The following is a 22,930-nucleotide window of genomic DNA, read 5'->3' on the forward strand; positions in this document are numbered from 1 at the left end:
TATTTTTTTTTTTTTTTTTTTTTTTCTAAGTGTAAAGCCACTCATCCACCTAATCATTTTCATCTCGGCAACACTTAACTTATTATTATGCTTCTCTTTTAAAGGCCAACATTCAACGCCATAGAGCAACGAAGGTCTCACCACCGTCTTATAAAATTTTCCTTTCAGTCTAAGCGATACTTTTCTATCACACAAAAGGCCCGAAGCATTCCTCCACTTGAACCAACCAACTTGAATTCTACAATTAACATCCTCATCTATATCACGATCGCTTTGAACAACGGACCCGAGATATCTAAAACGTTCAAATATTTTAATTATTTGATCACCCAAATTCACACTTCTATCACTAGAGCTATTACTACTAAAATTACATTCCATGTATTCAGTTTTAGTTCTACTTAAACGAAGGCCTTTAGACTCCAAAGTAGACCTCCATAATTCAAGTTTTTCCTGGGCTTTTTCTCTCGTTTTATCCACGAGAAGAATATCATCAGCAAAAAGCATACACCAAGGTACATCCTCTTGTAGATGGCCAGTAAGACCATCCATAACTAAAGCAAAAAGATATGGGCTTAAAGTCGATCCCTGATGTAAACCAACAGAAATAGGAAAATATTTTGTCAATCCTCCTTCAGTTTGAACACGAGTAACAGCTCTAGTATACATATCTTTAATCTCTTGAATATAAGTCATATCAACACATTTCTTCTCAAGAACTCTCCAAAGGATATCTCTTGGAACCTTATCGTAAGCTTTTTCTAAATCAATAAAAATCAAATGTAGATTCTCCTTATTATCCCTGAACTTCTCCATCAAACCTTTGAATAAATGTATAGCTTCCATAGTAGACCTGACTAGCATAAATCCAAATTGATTATGAGAAATCTTTGTGATGAGTCTTAACCTATGTTCAATTACCCTCTCCCATAACTTTAAAGTATGACACATCAACTTAATTTCCCTATAATTTGCACACTCTCGTGCATCCCTTTTATTCTTAAAAATGGGGACCAAAATACTCTTCCTCCACTCCTCAGACATCTTTTTAATTTTTAAAATAATATTAAAGAGTTTAGTAAGCCAAGAAACTCCCAAATCTCCCAAATATTTCCACACTTCAATTGGGATATCATCAGGTCCTACAGACTTTCCACCCTTGGTTTTCTTTAAAGCCTCCTCAACTTCTTTTTTGCTAATGCGACGGTAAAAATATTATTATTCACGATATTAAAATCACTAAGGTCGATCGTATTTTCAGAAACTTCATCAAAAAGTTTATCAAAGTAACTCATCCACCTACGTTGAATATCTTTTTCCAAGAAAAGTACTTTTTGATTTTCATCTTTAATACACTTTACTTGAGTTAAATCTTTACTTTTCTTTTCTCTTTGTTTGGCTAGTTTATACATATATTTTTTATCCTTCTTAGTATTTAATCTATTATAAAAATCATTAAAAATAAAATTTTTAGCGTCACAGATTATTTTTTTAGACTCCCTGAGCGCCGTTTGATATTTTTCCAAGTTCTCTAAGTTTTTTCATTTAAACCAATTTTTATAACATAACTTCTTATATTTTATCTTTTCTTGCATATTATTATTCCGCCACCAACTATTTTTATTTATAAAAACTTTTTCTTTTGATTCTCCAAGCACATCTTTTGCTATTTGTTTAATAGTGTTTGTTATTTTATCCCACATAACATTTGCTTCTTCATGAATATCCCAAATTTTAAAATCTTAAATTTTACTCCTAAAAATAATTTTATTTGTCTTTTAAGTTTCTCCATCTAATTCTACGATGATGAGTCATAATCTTTTTTATTTTACAACTCTTAATTTTAAAATCTAAAACTAATAAACAATGTTGGATACTTAAGTTCTCACTTGGAATGACCTTACAATCTTAACAATCGCGACGATCTCTTTTTCTCATAAGAAAATAATCAATTTGTGTTTTATTAGATCCACTCTTATAAGTAATAAGATGCTCATCTCTTTTTTTGAATAAAATATTAGTAATAACAAAATCATACGCTAAAGCAACATCTAAAATAACTCTACCTTCTACATTAATTACTCCAAAATCGTAGCCACTATGATTATTTTTGAAGTCTTCTACCACTCTACCGACATGTCTATTTAAATCTCCTCCAATAAAATTTTTTTCTTCAAGAGGGATCATTTGTATTAAGTCTTCTAAGTCATTCCAAAATTTATCTTTAGACCCTGTATCTAAACCTACTTGAGGAGCATAAACACTTATAATATTAAAAAAAATATTAAAAATCTTAGTATCAATGATAATTTTAAGGGCTATAATTCTACCTCTAACTCTATTAATTTTTACAACATTATCTTTCAAACTCTTATCTATAATTACATCTACATCATCTCTAGTGTGACTCTCACCAGAATATCAAAGTTTAAAACCTAAATTATCAATCTCCTTAGTCTTTTCTCCAACCTACTTAGTTTCTTGAATACATAAGATATTAATTTTCCTATAAATCATAATATCAACTAATTCCATTAATTTACCATTGAGAGTATCTATATTCCAAGATCCTATCATAATATTAGTTTCATTAGTTTCATTAGTTTCATGGAGTAACTTATTTACCCACATTCGCCCGTAATGTGGAAACTCTTGCTTATTTAACACTACACCTGAGCGCCGGTGTAGCGGCCCTTGCGCACTTTTCAAAATTATTGAATAAATATTAAACCTAATTTTTTATGTTTGCATCACTTTCTCTTTATCTTCCATTCGGCGTTATATCTTTCTACACAAAAATGTGAAATGTGTAGCAACTATTAAATAACTACTCAAAACATTAATATTATTCGTACCTCCAGCCCAATTATAAGTGTTAAAAGTTATATTTAACAGAAAGGAGTTTTTTAGTGACGATTATATGAAGACTTAATTTCATTCATCATTAAAGCAAGTGGTTGATTGGATCACTCGGTCAAGAGAGATCAGATGAAGTTGCGATCAAGATAAAGAAATAAGGCTGAGGATAAATTATCATGATGGCTTCTACAATTAAACAGAAAAAGAGTGATAATGAATATAATTTTCAATCAAAGACAGATAATAGTTGATAGCTTATCTTTTCATGAATTTACGGCCACAAATGTTCTTGGAGATTTGGAAAAAAGGAAATTCTTCTTTTCTCTTTGAATATCTTTTAAAAAAACTCCTCAAGTTTGGGGTAAGAACACCTATCTCCTTGCTAGTTTTGAGAACACAATTTGATATTATTGTTAGCCCTATTAAATCATATTACTCCATACTTTTGTTTGTTAATTCTTTTACAATCCTTCAATGTGGATACAAATCATCCTTGATCAAATCAAATAAAGAGTGATCATGAAAATTTTTTTCAATCAAAGACAAATAATAGTTGCTTGCTTATCTTCTCATAAGTTTAGGGCTACAAATGCTCGTGGAGATTCGGAGAAAAAAAAATTCTTCTTCTCTTCTCTTTGAAAATCTCTTAAAAAAGCTCCTCAAAATTTAGGTAAGAACTCCCATCCTCTTGTTAGCTTTAAGAATAGGATTTAATATTATTTGCTAGCACTATTAAAGTATATTGTTCCATACATTTGTCAGTGAATTCTTTTAGCACCATTACTACGTGGATAAAAATCAGTCTTGATCAAATCATATAAAATTTGATGTATTTCCCAGTGCAATTCTATTTCTTGTTGCACAGAGTTGTAAGATACAAGATCTAGAAGGAGATGTATATAGTAATAATGGAGTAAAGGGGTGGCCAGGAGGGACATTTGGCCACCAAGATCAAGATAAGTCTTTTTATAGGCATGTAAAGTATGAAAATCTTCTTTCATAAAAGCTTTGCCTCACTTAAGTTTAGGACATACCATTTCACTTCCTGTTAAATTAAAACTTGGCCCAACCACCGACTAAAAGATTAAGCTCACAGGCGTAAATTTCTCAAAATTTAGCTCTTACAAAATGCATTATCCACGTACTCCTTATTCAATCTACCAAAAATTTTACAGACCTCCAATCTTAGTTGTAACATTCAACCCAGCCAAATAATAAAGAAGAGAAAAAAAAAAAGAGCCAAAAGAAACCAAAAGGCTAGAGATTGCTTACAAGAAGGATTGAGATTGGAGATATGCGTCGCCACCATGGCGGTGGACGGCCTGAGAAAGAGTGATGCAGAAGCTTTATCAAACAGGAGAGCGCGTGCACGGAGCTTTAGCAGAAGCTGAGCACGCGATCCAGATGAAGAGGACATGAAGGCATCCCAGGCTGCAGCAGAAGAGAGAGAGTGAGCAAATGCAGCATAGGCGGCATCGCCAAGCCACGCGCGCCATGCGCCGCAGCTCTCCAGTCTCCGTGCGAGTTCGTAACCCCGACCGTCCTCGCCGAGTAGTAGAGCCATCGTAAGCAAACGAGGCGGCTCTGTCACTGCCGTCGATTGTCCAAGCCGGTGATGCTGAGAGGAGAGAGAAAGCCAAGGGTTTTTCTGCTGTCCGTCTCGTTCTCGTCGGGAGATGAAGATGGCCTTCTGACGGGTGTAAGCTGTTTCGGATCGGGTCGGGTCTTGCCGAAATTGGGGCGTTTACAAACAGCACACAGCTTTTATGCATTTACAAAGGTTGTGAAACCGAAATAAGGAAATGTTCAAAATTCATTAATTCGATCTGTGCTTAAACTGTATGATCTACTAAATTATAAATTTATTTAAATATGCTATGAATAATATATTTAAAAAATAAAATTGATTATTAAAATATAAAATAAATACATCAATATTTAATTAAAAAATAACACAATAATTCTGAAAAATTATTTTAAATTTTAATAATTAATTTTGTGTGAGAATCTAAAAGAAGTAAAATCATCAAAATAAGCTGGTTGCTCTTCCTCCCATAACGAACTACTCATGGCACTGAGAAGAGTTTTGCCCATTGTATTATAATCTTCTCTCACAAAACTTCATTTATTTATGTTATTATCGGACTTGATTCCATTTTGGATGCCTCTCCTCTCCATTGGAGACTCTCCATATTTATTGGAAACTCCCCATGCAGAGCCTTTCTCCATTAGAAACTTCCCAACCATTGAAACTCTCGATGCAGGGCCTTTCCTCTCCATTGGAAACTCCCTCATGCAGAATCGTCCTACAATTCCGATGTTGTATAAATAATAAGCATAGAAACGATTCGTCGGTCCAACGGTCAAACCAATGATTCAACTGATTCTGACACCCAAAAATGATTTTTTGTTTGGTCTGGACTGGACGGGCCACCGGTTCACGGTCGAACCGGTCGGTCCGATATTCTAAACCTTGGTATTTACACCTCAACATTCATGTTTACATACATAACACCCAACTATTTAACATCACACAAAAAATACTATCACCCTTACATTGTAGAAGTGAAATACATCTTCTTATGCATGGGCTATTCATGAATCACACCCAATGAATATAGTATAAAACGAGAGAGAGGGAGACAGAGAAGGAAATACACAGTAATAAGCTATTTATTGTGTTGTTGATTAGCCTTTTGTCATAAAATGATCATCTTATTTATAGTGGAGAAGAATGTAATATACGAAGTTACATGTTTGTCCCAACTTTAATGGCGACATTACAAAACATTTTAGGTCTTTTACATGTGTGGGCCTACGGCTCGGCTACCGCTACCCTTTAACTCGGTCGGCCGAACTCAGTGGGCCTTGGTTTTGCAAGGCTTGCGGGTCTGACTGCGTTGCATTTGGGTTCTTGCTCAAAATTTCTAGGTCTTCGAGTCGGCAAGATTGGCTTGATCAGCTCAACTTTGCCGATCGGTTGTTTTAATTTGACTGTTGATTGTTCATCTCTAGATAAGAAGCTCCCATTTGCATAATGAGACTAAGCTATTGGGGAAATAGTGAATCACCATAATCCGATACATAGCTCCCCTTAACAAGAGATCCTTCGGAATATTCGTGGCTATGTTAGTCCCAATCCTCGACTAATGATAAGGAACCTCAGGGGCATCTATGAAATTGTTGGTGATATTGAATCTTTCTTGGAGTCAGACATAGATGATGGGCAGATCGATGCTTTCACTCGGCACGATTAGTCTTAATCTTTGGTTCAGTGGTCAACAATAAGTGATATTAATCCAAGGGTTGTACGTGATCAGGTGGGTCGTTTGGTCTTCCACCAATGTGCCCTCTTTAGTTGTACATTTTTGTCTTCAAGGCTGTTGGATCTCCTCGAGGCTCATGCTAGCGCATCCCGAGGTACAGTTATGACACGAATGTGTTATAAATATAAATATCAAACTGTGGATGTTATAAGTGTATACACATAAGAAATATGTGGTATGTTTGTAAATTACCCAATAAAATTACATAGCACGCAATGAATACCTACTTATAAATCTCATATTTAAACTTTTATATCTAACTACTTGCCACACAATTTTTTTTGTTTATTCATGTCTAACATCTAAACTTTCATATTTATATTTATAATACCTTAATGTTATAAACACAGGCATGCGCGCACGCAAGCGCACACATCTTGATATATATATATATATATATATAATTGAAATGCTTTTTAAAACTAATGCGGCATTAATTTATTGCCCACAATCTCTCTTAGCTTTTGCTCAACGGCTACATTGGCAGGCAGTGTAATAGTTCTCATTTACTTTTAGGAATATTAGTAAATAGGAATATTTAGATACAGATCACATAACTTTTCATCCGTAGGTAAGGTGGCATATATGTAAAAATTAATGCTTAGGTGTTAGATACGTAAATAAATAAGAATTGAGTGGTATGTATGTAAATTTTCCTAAAAGAAATTATTAGTCATGGTATGATGTGAAAAACCAAAACTGTTATAAAAAAAACCATCACACATAAACCATAAGAACCATCCACAAGAACTACAATCACCCCTAAACTTCAAGCGACCAAAAATACAATACTAAACACTAATTGGATTCATAGATTCACATTGAAAATATTGCAGCACAATAAGAAATTAATGCATAAAACCCTTGGGATAATTTCGTAATTTTACATGATAACTAAAACCTAGGATTTTTTTTTTCTTTTTTGTAGTAAATATAAACCATGCATTTGAGAGTGCGAGGGTGTATCGGCAACACCTCTTACTCGAACGAGTTTCCCCTTCCCCGGCCACCCATCCTTCCCCGGACACGACCATAGCCTCTGCCACCATAGCCTCGACTGCCTCGGCCTCTTTCATAACCTGCACCCATCACATAATGATGCGAGTTTCAACAATATCTTTTCAGTTGTTTTTTATTCATAATTATTTAGACAGTTTGGCTTAGGAATGCTTCATGGGGAATTGGAACAAAACTAAAATTGAAGTGTGAATAACATTAGATCCAAGCACAAGTTGGTGCATAAAACTATGAAAATTTAAATGTTAAATATGTAAATACATAAGAATTTTGTGGTATGTATGTAAAATCCCCTGCTATTTATCTATATATTGGGAATGATTGGGTTGTGTTCCAATTTATAGATATAAATTGACTTCAAAGACACTTCTACATATTTTGTGTTGTCTAGTAAATCAACAAAATTATACAGAAGGAAAAAGTTTTTGTTTGATTGCACTTTATGTTTGCAGGAATTTTAAGCATTACTTGATTCTGAACGCATCACCTAACTATGATTAAATGTAAGCCATAACTTTAACTAAAGTTGTCCAACCACAATTACCACCAAAGCTTTCAATCACACCAGAATAATTTATTTTTATATAGTAATTAATTGAATCAGAAAATGAAAATTGAATAGATATACTGTTCACAGCAGCTTCATTTTCAAGCTTGTTTTGCTACATTATGTCATATAACATAGCAGTATCATGATAATGATATATAAAAATACTGATTATATTCCTATGTTCAGTTGATCTGATAATAAAGTCATATTCAGTGACACATTAATGTGAAAACTTCTTTCAGTAGCCTTTGTTTTCACCAAAACTATGGCTTCAGCGGCTTTTCACTTGCTTTTCTATTTCACGGCTATGTTTGCCTCTCTATACAGCCTTTCTCTACTACAGTTCTTTTCATCTTCGGCTCCTCAAACCTGGCACTGTAGCATAGTTGAACTGAGTTTCTCGTGTGTGAGAATTCATGGAACTTGCAATATTTGGCTGTATCTTGAGAGTTGTGCTTTTGGGTCTTATTAGAATTATTAGTCTAATTATAAGGCTAATTACTGTTGCAGCTATTATTAGATTTTATCTGCTTCCTTTATTTTATGTTTTCATATTTATGTATTTTCTAGTTAGTCTATTTCTAAATTTATGTCTTTCTATTTATTTGGGTCTTGTAATATGTATTCATTCCTGTTTTCCTATCAATAAAGGCAAGGAACTCTATTCACTAAAGCTAACATGGTATCAGAGCTCTAGGGCCGTTGGCCACATGCAGGATTTCTACCGCCAATCCTTTCAGTTTCTCCCTATTTATGTTCTTCCTGCTGCCATATCTCAACGCCAGCCTCTCTACCCTAATCGCCAGTCTTCCAACGGGCCACCAACCGCCAGATCTTAGAGCAACCGCCCAAAGACTGTCGCTTGGCTTGCGGGCAGCTGTTTCCAGCCACCAAAAATCCCTGCAGTCAGCGGATTTCCTTCCAGTTTCCAGGGGCCCTTCCAGCAGCCGATTCTTCCCTTATCCAGCATCCAGGATTTGCATATGCTTGGCAACCCAACATCACTTTTGGCTCAGTTGAAATTATTGCAAACGCTTCCACTTCTGAGCCTTCTCCCGACGGTGTATTTGAGTCTACCGGAGGGTCAACACCGATCTCAATCCCTCTACGAACTGAAGGACCGAAAAACTACATAAACTTCCTAATCACCACCATAAACTGAACATATCTAATTTATCTAATGGTACCAAACTTTGTATTTGTTTGTCAAGGGACGCAGGAAATTTGGCAATCTCACGGGCATGATTTGTGAACTTCCTAAAACTGACAAGACATATGAAACATGGGAAGTGAAAAATTTCGTGGCCGTCGTGGTTGATTAACTCCATGAAGACTGCGACTGGACGTTCATACATGTTTCTAGCATCTATCAGTGCCCTATGGATTGCAGTTCAGGATACCTACTCAAATGTAGAGAACTTTAGCCAAATTTATGAGTTTTTCAAGAAGATCCGCAAGGCAAACTAGAGATCGAGAAAAGTGACCCAATACTACAATGACTTGGTGGCCTTATTGATGGAATAATATCTACTATGATTACACATGAGAATCTCCGACAGATCTTTCTATCTTTCAGAAAATTATAGAAAAAAATCGAATGTTCCAATTTTTGGCTGATCTTAACAAAAACCTAGATGAAGTCCAGGGACGTATCCTTGTTCAGAATCCCCTTCTTTCCACTCATGTTGCTTTCACAGAGATTCGATGTGAAGAGAGCTAGAGAATCATCATGCTCAACACTTTTACTTCAGTTGAATCATGTCTTGACCACTAATAATAGTCAAACTCATCAAACCCTCCTCGAGCCAGTGGGTTTACTTGTGATTATTGTCACAAACTCAACCATACTTGACAAAAATGTTGGAAACTTCATGGGAGACTGACATACAAACCTTTAGCCAAATCATCCTCGACCAAGGGTCTCACTACGAAATTTGAATCTACTGCGGTACAATCAGCTCCTACTAGGAACATTTCGAAATCATCCAACTCTCTTAAGAGTCAGATTGAGCAATTAATCAAGCTACTCGAATTCAATCAGTTCACTTCCGGCCTGTCAACCTCCCACGTTCGTCAAGGTATCACTTCTATGGCATTCATTTCATTTTCTAGTCCATGGATCATTGATTTAGGTGTCACGGACCAAATGATTAGATACTCTCAAGCTTTCTCAACATATTATCCATGTTCTAGGAAATATACAGTGAAATTTTTTTATGTCTCCTGTAACTATATTGCTAGTAAATGATCGGTGGTGTTCACAACCACCAATCTGGAATCTGTGTTACACATCCCTCTGTTAAAGTGTAACCTATTATCTATTAGTAAGTTGACACATTACATAATTGTGTTACTAATTTTTTTCCTGATGTTTGTATCTTTCAGGATCATCATTCAAAGAGGATGATTAGAACTGCTAAAAAAATAGCTGAGCTCTACTTCTTCCAAGAGAAAAACATTGAAAACGATGACACTTCTCCCAGTAGTTGCAGTTTTTCTCGATTCACTGAATGCCCAATTATGTTGTTGTATTATTGATTGGGTCATCCCAATTTCCGGTATTTAAAACAATTGAATTCATCGATGTTTACTAATAAAAATATTGTTAACTTCAAATATGAGATTTGTCAACTAGCTAAATATCATCGCATTCCTTATCTATCACATTTTTACACGCCTTCCGCTCCATTTTCTCTTATTCATAGTGACTTGTGAGGACTCTCTTGCAGTCCTAGTTACACTAATAAACGATGGTTCCTACTTAATTGATGACCACACTCGAATGATATAGTTCTATATCTTAAAAGATATATCTGAAGTTGTTGTCGTTGCCTTTAAAAACTTTCATTCATTCATTTTGACCAAATTCAAAACTTCAATTTAAGTCCTTCGAAATGACGGTAGTCGTGAATTTTTTAATTCTATTCTAGGCGAGTATTTGGTAAGTAAGTGCACCCCCCATCATAGCACATATATGAACACTCAATAAAATGTAGCAGCCGAGAAAAAAAAAAACTAACACCTTCTCAAAGTAGCTCGCTCCATTACATTTCAATCTAATGTCCCGAAAAGGTTTTAGAGTGATGTGTTTACTGTCACCTATCTCATCAATAGAATTCCCACAAAAATTCAAAACTTTAGAACTTCATTAGTTAATCTGATTTCATGTTTCCCTGACAATTTATCTTCAGCACACTTGAACCTAAAATTTTTTGGCACACGGCCTTTGTTCGAAACAATAGCCCTAATCGTAGCAAGCTTGATCCCGGGTCTATAAAGTGTGTTCTTTAGATATTTTGTCACTCAAAAAGGATATCGATGTATTGATCCTACTACAAATAAACTCTATGTAAGTGTCGATGTCTCCTTCTTTGAAAGTGTTCCCTACTTCCCTAACATTATCTTAAGTGAGGGGGAGCTTGATTTCTTGGACACTATTTCTTATCTGACCTTGTGGATATTTCTCCAACCACTATATCCGAGGAGTCCTCTGTCCCTTTAGATTCACCGCCTATTAAATAACCAGAACCTCTTCCCATTTTGCGTGTCTATACTCAGCGTACTCAGGTTCCCACTCTGGAGCCAACCTCTTTACAGGAACTGGAATTCATTTTGAGTGACATCCTCATAATTGACACCAGTTCGAATGAGGAGGTGAGTTCTCCTGTTGAAGTATGTAATCAAGCAAGCTCTTTTTATTTCGTGGAAATATATTTCTCTTTCCACAGTGTATCGCCAACCTATAAAGTATTTGATGCTGCCCTGACGGATCATCACCTCCCATCCACTATTGAAGCAACAATAGTTGACCCTTCCTGGAAAGCTACAGTAATTGATGAAATGAATGCTCTTCAGAAGAATCATACATGGGATGTTGTGGATCCTTTGAACGCAACAAAGCACGGTTAATCGCCAAAGGCTACTCATAAATATACAGAGTTTATTATGAGAAGATATTTGCTTTGATTGTTAAATTAACACCCTCTGGGTCCTCCTTTCACTTGTTGTGAATTTGGATTGGTCATTGCTTTAACTGGATGTCAAAAATGCTTTCCTAAATGGGGATCTCACAGAAGAGGTGTACATGTGCCTCCCTCCAGTCTTCAAATCTACCGTTCCCCAGGGACAATCATGTCGATTGTGTAAGTGTTTATACGGACTGAAGTAATCTCAAAGGTCTGGTTTGAAAGTTCACAAAGGTGATAATGGGTCAAAGTTTTTCTCAGAACCAATCAGATCATACTCTCTTCCTTCGTCGTTCCTTCAGTGGCAAAATTGTATCATTACGTTTATGTCAACAATATTGTGCTCACAGGTGATGATCTACTAGCATTGGAGTCTCTGCAAGATATTCTTGCTACTTTATTTGAAATCAAGGACTTGGGGTCACTCCGGCACTTCTTAGGCATGAAACTTGCTTGGTCATCTCCGGAAATTTGTCTGTCTCAGCGGAAATATGTGATTGATCTATTGACAGAGAATAACCTTCTCATTTGCAAACAAGTGGCGGTCCCAATGAATCCCAATGAGAACTTAGTTAATGTTCCCAAAGTGGCTCCAGTGAACAAGACTCACTATCAACAGCTTGTGAAAAAACACATTTACCCTGACATTTACCATTTCAGTAGGGTCTTGTGAGTTAATTCATGTATAATCCCTATGAGCAATATCTTCAAGTTGTCCACATGATCCTTCACTACTTAAAAGGCACCCGGGCTCAGTTTTATTTTTCTCGAGGCAAACCTCTCGTTCTATTGTTGTTTATACATATGCAGATTGGGCCTTGTCTGTCCATGATCGACACTCCACCTCAGGATATTGCTCATTCGTGTGAGAAAATCTTATCACGTGGAAAAGCAAAAAAATAATCGATTGTGGTCCGGAGCAATGCTGAGACCAAGTTTCACTTCATGTCCTTGGGTATATGTTAAGCTATCTAGTTACGTAACATGCTCCATGAATTGCACATGTCAGTATCTGCTCCTCTCCAGTTATTCTGTGATAATAAAGACATCATTAAAATTGCCCAAATTTGGTCCAACATGATTGGACCAAGAATGTGGAGATTGACAGACACTTCATTAAGGAGAAACTCGATTCAGGGGAGACTTGTATTCCGTTTGTCCCATTCAATGATCAATTAACAAATATCTTTACCAATGATCTTCCTCGGCCATTGTTTGACGACTTCAAATCCAAGTTGAACATGATGAAAACCTATGCTTAAACTTGAGAGAGAGTATTAAAATTATTAGCTTAATTATTAGGATAATTACTGTTGCACCTATTATTAAAATTTATTTGTTTCTTTTATTTTCCGTTTTCATATTTATGTATTTCCTAATTAGTCTATTTCTAAATTTATGTCGTTTCTTTTATTTGGGTCTTGTAATATGTCTTTATACTCATTTTCCTATTAATTGAAGCAAACAACTCTATTCTCAAAATCTGACAGGTCTTTTGATTAGCAGAACCCCTTAAGACACATAAGATTTATTTAAAGGTTCGATAAAATTTTAATTTTCCTCTCAAAACTTTTGTGCAACAATGGATGTCTTCAAGCAATTAGCAAGAGATGGCGACTAATTCTTGGGGCAAGTTTCATTGTATAGCATGAGGCTTAGATCTTTGATTGGGTAAGTTCAATGAATGTTCTTTCAATTAAATTATTTAGGCCTTTTTTTTGGGTTATCTGTCTATGTGGAGGGTTATAATTTAACCACATGTATTGTAGATTGGACTTTGCTTGGTCATATTATAAGATGCTCATGTTCTGCTTGAGCTAGAGCAAAGCTTTCATATGTATGTTCATTTTTGGTTTAACTTTTTAATAATCATGCATGGCTTGTCTATATTAATTGAACGGATACTTCAGCAAGTTCATAAACAAGCAAAAAATTTGAATGAATATCTAACTTTTCATATAAATGTATTAACAAAACAATTTTATAATTTTAAGTAGATGTTGTATGTCACTATAGTTATTCACAATTACCACAAACTAAGGAAATAGGTTGATCCACACAATCATATTCCTGTAAGATTGTTATCATTAGGAAATAGGGTTTCCTATAGGTTTCAAGACAAACAACAAAATACTGCATGATCTAACACAAGAATATTATCATTGCCATATAACTCGAGAATCCTCACCTGTGATACTAACCTGAGAAGGTTGAATGATTATAGAATCATCCAAATCTAAAGCTTCTATGATATGCTTTTTTCTGTTCAAATCACAAGTACTTGTATATCATAATTTCCACTATAGAAAACAGACTTTAAAAAAAATGCTCAAGCATGATTTCAAAAGAAAGAGTTCTATTAACATATAGGAGTTTTGCAATACAGGAGCTAACTACAAAAATTTGATATATTTTAGCATTTTCTAAATTATTATTTTTTTAGATATTTTTTGCTACTTTGTTTCATTATTAATGTACTTGATATGAGGCTTAACTTCTTGAATTAAATGATTGTTCATACTACTCCAAAAATAAGGATAGAAAAATCATAAGTTTTTTCTACCTTAAGATTAAAGGTAACAACTGTAATTCCTTTCCCCATTTCTCCTCAACTGTGAGTTTTTATTTCTTATTTCTAGCATACTACCAAATACTGAGAATGATAATTCATTACTTTATTCTTTAAAGCTTTTGTCTCCCACAAACCTCTCTCTCTCTCTCTCTCTCTCACACACACACACACACACAAACACTCTCACTCTCACTCTTATCAATCCTTGAACAGTTAGATGTTAAAATTCAAGAAGAGAATCTAGTAGTTCAAAGACAAATTTAAAAGGATAACTGAGAGGAATATCAATAAAAAGATTTGTCATCGGGACCTCAGATAATTTAGTATCAGGGTGAGCTTATTTTATATCAAGAGATACCGATAAAATATATTGAATACAATATTAGAATGATCTTATTACATAATTGATACACACAACAAGTTTTTATCCCACTAAATGGGGTCAGCTGCATGAATCCTTTTTCTCCAGTGTGTCCTATCAAGTGTCATATTTTCATATAATTCTAAAAATTAAGAATGCTTTATACTCACAACAGCACATGAATACTCCTTTTTTGGTTCATACACATATAAATGATATGCAAATTTTCTTTAACATTACAGCCCAAACCAACCCACAAACTGGGTATTTTATTTTTCGAGAAGACCATGCAAGCTTGAAGTTTGCTGAGGTGTCAAGCCTAGCATGGTCGCTTGCAAGGTCTAAAACAATGCTATGCACGGTGTCAAACATACCATTTGAATTTCATGTTTTTTGTCAATAATTCTTTAACCATTCTCGGTACTCCTCAAATATGACACCAACATCAAATGGGAACAATATATATAGCTATTCTAACCCAATCATAACATAAGCATACTTCATTAAATATTATCTCATTCTATTATATCTTATCATTGATACATTCCATAAATTAGTATTCCAAGCAAAAATATTTTTTTTTAATTAAATTTTCATAAAATGTAACACTACTTGAATTTGCTACACATTTATATACAAAACATGTGTTTTGAAAGTACATTTTCAAGGATTTATTGTGACACCATATATACCATGTATGTATTATGTAGTGTAATATCTGTGTAAACACACCATGCCCATATGGCCAAGTTTCAGAGGGCATGTAGTGAAGTTAGATACTGAGAAACAAAATTACAGCTATAAATTATATTGAGAATAATGATAAAATTAAAATTTATTGAACTTACCATGGTAATTCCAACCTCTTCCACGCCCACCACCTTGACCCCAGTTCCAGTTCCCCTCATCTATAAGGTAAGGGAAAATTAGATGGTAACAACTAACAAGCATAATGAAAAAAAAAAATTAAGGCAAGAAACTCAGCTTCAAGATAAAAAAAAAATAAACAAAATATGCAATTGTGCATGGAGATTAGGGCTATAAATGAACCAATGCATTTGATAAATAACTCAAACTCGGCTCAACTATAAAACTCGATTATGATTGTTCAAATTAATAAATAAACAAGCTTGAATAATTTCTAAAAGCTCGGAGCTTAAATAAATTAAATATGAACATAATCAAACTTATTCATTTATGTTCATGAACAAACTCGTTTATTGTTCAACAATTAACTTATTAAATATTCGCTATCAAGCTCGATGATAACTTGTATCACATGTGCTATATTCTTTTAAAACAAATTAGTTAATAATAATTTATTTAATTATAGATTTAATAATAATATATTATTATTTCAATAACATTTTTAGATTATTTATTAAATATATATTTATTTTATTAATATAAAATTATTAATTATATATTTATTTCATTAAAATTTAGTATTAGATGCAAAAATAAGTAAGACTTGTGTGATCTATGTGAAATACTCCTTAAAATTAATTTTAAATCCTCGCAAACCTCACTTTCACTTCGGCCTTCATAATTTCGCGTCTCCAGGTTTTGTTCGAGCATACAAAACTCTTAGTTGCTATGACGAGCAAGCATCGAAGGCAACGACGAAATCGTGAAATGCAAGGATCATAGAATTTCTAGTCTCTCTTATATTTCCCTTTTCTACTCTTCTCATAAGTTCGATAAAAGTAAAAACTGGTGTTAAGAATATACAGTGCAATTGTGAGTTATATATGATTAAGATTAAAAATGGTGCAACAACTCAATATAAAAGAAATCTACAAAATTGTACAAAAAATTAGAAAATGGACAAGCGCATATCACTATGGGAAAATCAACACCTATATTTAAATGTGGAAGTTAAGTGCAAACTTGAAAATATGATCTTACTAAAATATAAGAGATTACATCTCATATGATCACGGTTCATGAGTCACCTTCCACTTTTACGGAATTTACAATTGATAAACTAGTAGGTGTGGTCAGATGTGTAAAATTATTTATAGAATTTTTTATATGAAATATAAATACTCATTTGCATTGTACTCTTTTATTAGCTCGTTTAAATACTCGTTCACTTGTCATAAGCAAATCAAATACCAATCAAGTTCAAACATAGAAACAAATTAAACAAATCCAGCTTGAACAATATATAAAAGCTCGACACAAGCTCAAGCCGAACATGAACAACTTATAATTATACCAAGCCAAGTTCGAACTATGATATAATCAGCTCGATTACAACCCTAATGGAGATTTTAATCAGAAATTGAAAAAAATACCTTCATAATTTCCATAGCCACCGTACCCATCATATCCACCATATCCACCTCTTCCAAAACCCCTTCCTCTTCCTCTACCTCGACCTCGTCCTCGAGCATAGGAGTAATCTTCATAGAGAAACAGAAAAATTCCTTAACCTTTCCAATAAACAAATGTGTTGCAGAAAAAAAAATTTGAAAAGTACCATCATTATATTGATTTTGTGCTTGTCTAGGCTGATGATAAGTTTGCCCCACTTGCTGCTGCCGGGGTTGCTGCCTCGTTTGTTGCCTTGGCTGCCCTACATTTAATGGAACCTGATACCTAAATATAGCAAAAAATTTCAGAAATAAAAGAAAGAATTCCCATTACAGTTCCCACCATAAAAATATAATTTTTCATGCTAGAAAAATAATAATAATAATAAAGAAGTTTACCCAGGCAAGCTACTGTTTAAATCCCTCGTGGATAAAGTTATTGTAATCATCGAAACATGCCTTGTTGTCTCCAAGCTACATTAGGAAGTTAATGAGTTAAATATTTACAAGGCAGTGTATGTAGCCCATTGGTTTGTTGCACTTAAGAAAAAGGAGCATTTCCACACAAACCACCAAATTCTCAAGTAATTAAATTTTTAACACCTAAACTTTGTTTTCTGCATTCATACCACCAAAATCTTTCATATCACATAAAAAATACCCCCATTTTAACTTTCAGAAAGTGAAATACAGCACATTTTCATGTATAAGCAATGTGGTATGTATGTAAAAATTGAAGCTTAGGATTTAGATATGTAAATACTCAAGAATTGAGTGCATGTATGTAAATATTCCAAAAAAAAAAAGAAGAAGCTATTTACGGTACAAGACCCTCTTCAATGGGTTCCCACACATCAGTAATGCTGCTTGAACTGATAGTGGTATCTTGATACAGTCCAGGAATTCGTTTCTGCATATAAAGTATGTCAGGAAGCCTAAACTTCGGTTCAAAATGATTCAAATGGAGCAATTGCAAATAGTGTCAACCTTTATGATCTCAGCAATAGCTACAGCTTTGCTGATAGCTTGTCCCATTGCTTTTAAAACGATTTCTCTAGCTCGTTTATCCTGAATGAAGTAGCCAATGTTCAATTAGCAATGAATATATCACGCAAAGAGGAAATGTGCTCTTTAAGCTGTTAATAGAATGAAATGTAATAATCATCTCAATTCTTTTGTGTTGTTGGATGAGAAACTATTTGAGCAATTCACAGATCATGATAACTACTTCCACGTGAGAGCCTCCATAAACCAATTTGAGCCTGGACTTCCTATTTATTTATTTATACCCTCGTTCTTTCTATCTATCTACTAATGATCAGTGCATGGTGGATTAAAGTTCTATCAAAGACCGAATCTTGATCATTGTTAAATTTTTATATTTGAATTCCAAAAGAAGTGTTACAAAGAAATTTATATTTTTTAACTTAATTTATCAGTTGGAATGAAAAGCATGTTTATTCTTCTTTCAATAAAAGAAACTCCTTTTTTCTAAAATTAAGGGTTGCTAACCTACGAGTTATTACATCAACATCCTAAATGAGATGATATCAGAGTTAACTCAAATCATGATAGAAAAAGTAAATATTATTACAGAAAGCAAATATGCGGTCATAATCAAACGCACTTAAAAGAAAAATTACAACAAACTCAACACAAACTCACACTAGAGCTCGGTCCATGAGTGATGGAGGTCAGCTAGGCGGTTGGGGAGCGAAGGTAGGTGGTTGAAATGGGTACATGGGTGGTTGGGATAGCAAAAGAAGGGGTTAAAATTGTGTTGACAGCAAAGCAGAGGGAGGGGACAAGGAGGATGAGCGAAGGAGAAGGGTTGCAGACTGTAGGACAGCAAGAGGAGCGTTGTCCAGTCTATGGGCCACGGATGGCTGGACAGCAAAGTCGGGTGGCTAGAATGGCCCAAGGTGGGAGGTGACTGGAAGGGACGACGACTCGTGGAGGAGGAGGTGGCTGGTGGCTGGTGGCTGAGGTTTGGGTATGGAGGATGCTAGAAACATTAGAATAAGACTATGATTATGCTAACTCTGACACCAAATGGTACCAGAGTTAACCCAAACCATAATAGGAAAAGAAAATATTATTAGTGAAAATAAAAAGGAGGTTGCAATCAAGCACACTTTAAAGGACAAATAAAACAAACACGGCACAAACTAACACTAGGTCTCAATAAATGGGTGGTCGAGGACGGTTAGATGGTCGAGGAGCAGTGGTAGGTGATTGAAATGGGTTGTGGGTGATTGGGACAACAAAATGAGGGGTTGGAATTGTGTTGGCAACGAAGCAAAGGGTTGGGACAAAGAGGAGCAAGGAAGGGGAAGGTTTGTGGACTGCAGGACACAAGAGGATTAATGTCTGGTGCAGGGGCAGCAAGTGGGGATGGCCAAACAGCAAAGACGGACGGCTGGAATGAATGGTAGCAAGGTGGGAGGTGACTGGAAGGGGCGGCAACAAGTGAAGGAAGTGGTGGCTGGAGATGTAGGAAAACAACTGGAATGTTATCCGGTGGTTCCGGCAATAAGGAAAGGTGACTGTGGTAGTGATGGGAGGAATGTGGATGCAAAATTCGGAGATAAATAACCCACCCACTGAGCACCACTCGATCCCTCAGAAGGAAAACCCCACCTTAGACAAGTTGTAGCCGGAGACATCCCTAAAAGGAAGAAAGAGGACATAAAAAATTGTCCCGATATAAAACATACGCCAAAACTGCAAACCTAAAACAAAAGAATCACACAAATAAACCCTAGATACTTAGAATTGGATCCCGCTAGGAAAAGGAGGTGTCAAACCAAAATGGGAGCGCTGGTCGGCCCTCCCAGATCTAGACCTGTCGGTCCAGATGAAGGAATCACAAGACCAGCTCCTGTGGCTTTTTACGCCCACATCATTGTAGCTCCCCCGTCATGAGATATGTTGTTTCGAATAACAAAATGTTATCAGTAAACTCTTCTGCATCAATTTTGTTGCAATTAACTTCCTAGGAAATGGAGGAACTTTTGATTATTTCTGCCCTAAATGCATGCATGCAATCCAACAAAGAAGACAAAAATCAGGTGGCAAACTCAAAAAAAGTTATTCTTCCATTATATTTTACCTTACGTTTGCCATTTTATCCTTTTGGGATTAATTGTAAAGGAAAATAGAATGGATGGACTAACCCACTTTCAGAAAGCTGCTAGCAACTTATGGTGTGCTACAGGACTCAAAAAAAAAAAAAAAAAAACTTGAACAGAGTGATATATACAGTTCATTGATTTAATAAGGCCATTTTTTATGTTGTAAACTAACTAATTTTAAAATTTTTATTAGGTAATCATGCCAGTGATTGAAATTTTCTTTAAACTGATCTTGCAACCTTTAGCCTTCAAGAAGAGGCGAACAGCTTGCTACCTCTCTACACTCTGCCTAACTCAAGTCATGGGATTCAGGTTCCATCCTAGGTACAAAAGGTCTCTTTGAGCCTTCTCAGTAAAAAGCTCAACCATGGAAGAAATACAGTTCTTTGACGCTGGCCTGAACTCACAATTCATATTGAACCAGAGAGATTGTGATCTAAGCTTCGGCTGTGCAATCCACTGCACTTCTTTGCTTGTTTTAATCTGATTTATTTTGTTCTAAGCTCCATCCAGATGACGAAAGGACCAAAAATGATTTTTTTTTTTAAGTTTTATATTCGGGTAGGGAATCTACAATAAGCTGATTCTGATGTTTCTAAAAAACAAATTGCAATTTGCTTCCTAAAACAAAATAATAATAATAATAATAATAATAATCCAATTAAAATAGTGAATAAGAACTAAAACGAAGTATCTTCATTTCAATTTCCTCATATACTCTCAACTACAATTTGGAGAGCAAAAATCCAGCATACAACATAAATTCAGTAAACCCAAAGGAAAAAATATGCAAAATTATAAAAGAAAAAATGGAAAAGAATAGTAAAATCTAATAATTAGCGAAAGTAAGCTCCACAAATATGAGTCTCCACCTAAAAAATTCTTATAAATTAAAAAATATATATTACTAGGCACAATAACGCCGGTTTAAGCTTCAAACTAGCAAAAAACACAAAACAAAGCAAGAATACTGCACTCAAACAAGTAAATGCTAAACAGTTTGGAAGAGAGAGAGAGAGAGAGAGAGAGAGAAACCTGGAAGAGACTCGTCGCATAGCTGATATAATTCCGAATCAAGCCCTGAGACGTAATTCTGATCTCATTCTCGCTTATAGCCGACTCCGGCCTCGGCTTCTCAACTCTCTGGTACCTATCCATGGCCAGCTAGCTGAGCCTGATAAGAGAAAGATGGAAGAGCCGGCCAAACAAGTTTCAATTAGAGTTAGCGTTCCAGCGGAAGATCCGACCTGCTCGAGATGGCACGCACAGAGCTCTGCTCAGATTTTTCTAAGAAGAACTGCCAAGAGATTAGGGTCCCGATATCAGAAATAAACCATTCCCATTTCATTTAAAAACTTTCATTTCATTTCACTTATTCTTAAATTATATATTCAGTCAATTTTCTTAAATTTTAGTATCGAACATATAAAAACAGAATTTTAAATTTTAAATATTAATAATTCAAAGAAATACTTGAACTTTAAATGCACTACATGAATTCGATTTAGATGTCTTTAATATAGTTATATATAATTAAGGTTGTAAATGAACCAATGCCCTTTATGACCAACATGAACTCGGCTCGATAAAGTCCCGATTATGTTTGTTCAAATTAGTAAATAAATAAGCCTGAATAATTTTTAAAAGCTCGGAGCTTAAATGGACTAAATATGAACATTGTCGAACTTGTTTAGTTATGTTCACGAGCAAACTCGTTGTACTGCACAACAAGTAGTTCGTTAAATACTTGATATTGAATTTGATGACAACTCGTATCAAATATGATACATTATTTAAATTAAATTTTTTTAACTAGAAATTATTTAATTATAAATTTCATAGTGATTTATTATTATATCAATAATATTTTTTAATTAATTATTAATTATATATTTTATTTTAATAATATATAATTATTAAATACATTTTTATTTTATTAAAGTTTAGGTGTTCGATATGAAAATACATAACTTACGTGATACGTATGAAATTCCCCTTAAAATTAATTTTAAACTCCCACAAATCTCATTTTACCTCTGGTCTCTCATAATTTCATGTCTATTATTTTCGCCCAAAACATATAAAACCTAGAGTTGTTAGGGTGTGCAAACATCGAAGGCAATGACGAGATCACAATGCGCAAGAATATCTTAAAATCTTGTGTCTCGTATATAACCCCTCTCCACTTTGCTCATTAATCCTATCCGATTAAAAAGTGGTGTTGAGAAAATACAGTGCAATAATTTAGAGGTGTAAACGAGCCGAACAAGAGCCAGCCTAGGCACGGCTCATGTTTGGCCCCTTTATATTTAGGATTTAAGAAAGCTTGAACAATATATGAAACTAAGTTTAAATATTAAAAATTTTATAACAATATATGAAAGCCCGACAGACCGACTTATAATAATAATAACTTATAATAAAAACAAGCCAAATCCAAACAATGATATACTCCACCGAATTACAGCCCTATGTATAATAAGTTTTTTTATGAGGGAACTTGTGCTTAGATTTTCTTCAGCAATTTTATCAAGGAAAATAATCAAAATCACGTATTCAAGCTAACCCTGGACATAGGATAACATTAAGGGGGAACTTACATACGAAACACACAATTATTCTTTATTAATGTCTAACAATGAGCTTTTTTTTTAAGAGAAAAATACTTGTGTTCTCCCCCATGCATCATAGATTATATGACTGCAAGATTAGCCTTTGCAAAAGATGGATGTTTTCATAATATATTTTATGAGAGATTCGGAAAAGTAGAAGGCTAATATCAAATCCATGCAGTCAACCCTCAATTAATAAATATATAAAATGTGAGA

At 34.6% G+C, this 22,930-nt stretch overlaps 2 protein-coding genes across 2 annotated transcripts in view; both read right to left on the bottom strand.

The window, feature by feature from the left end:
* Positions 1-4,589, bottom strand: part of LOC110030983 — a 12,341-nt gene extending 7,752 nt beyond the window's left edge. Inside the window, exon 1 of the mRNA XM_020733991.1 lies at positions 4,132-4,589. Coding sequence (XP_020589650.1) covers positions 4,132-4,423 — 292 coding nt within the window. The 5' untranslated portion in view covers positions 4,424-4,589. The remainder of the gene's footprint in view (positions 1-4,131) is intronic.
* A 2,319-nt stretch (positions 4,590-6,908) lies between these two features.
* Positions 6,909-21,435, bottom strand: LOC110030898 (ribonuclease P protein subunit p25-like protein). Its single transcript, XM_020733876.1, has 8 exons — positions 21,138-21,435; positions 17,956-18,036; positions 17,790-17,878; positions 17,368-17,442; positions 17,136-17,254; positions 16,951-17,058; positions 15,499-15,558; positions 6,909-7,264 (listed from the first exon to the last, which is right to left on the bottom strand). The coding sequence occupies exons 1-8, from the start codon at positions 21,258-21,260 to the stop codon at positions 7,164-7,166; spliced, it is 756 nt and encodes a 251-aa protein (XP_020589535.1). The 5' UTR covers positions 21,261-21,435; the 3' UTR covers positions 6,909-7,163.
* Positions 21,436-22,930: the final 1,495 nt, after the last annotated feature.

Source organism: Phalaenopsis equestris, unplaced genomic scaffold (genome assembly GCF_001263595.1).
Source record: "Phalaenopsis equestris unplaced genomic scaffold, ASM126359v1 Scaffold000761, whole genome shotgun sequence".
Lineage (NCBI taxonomy): Eukaryota > Viridiplantae > Streptophyta > Magnoliopsida > Asparagales > Orchidaceae > Phalaenopsis > Phalaenopsis equestris.

Bases quoted from the DNA above. Each gene is read 5' to 3' on its own strand.
- LOC110030898 (XM_020733876.1), bottom strand. From the start codon at position 21,260: ATGGATAGGTACCAGAGAGTTGAGAAGCCGAGGCCGGAGTCGGCTATA. The intron at 18,037-21,137 runs GTTTCTCTCTCT...TACTTCATTCAG, and splicing joins ATGCGACGAGTCTCTTCCAG to GATAAACGAGCTAGAGAAAT. The intron at 7,265-15,498 runs GTAAGTTCAATA...TGATGGGTGCAG, and splicing joins AAGAGGTTGGAATTACCATG to GTTATGAAAGAGGCCGAGGC.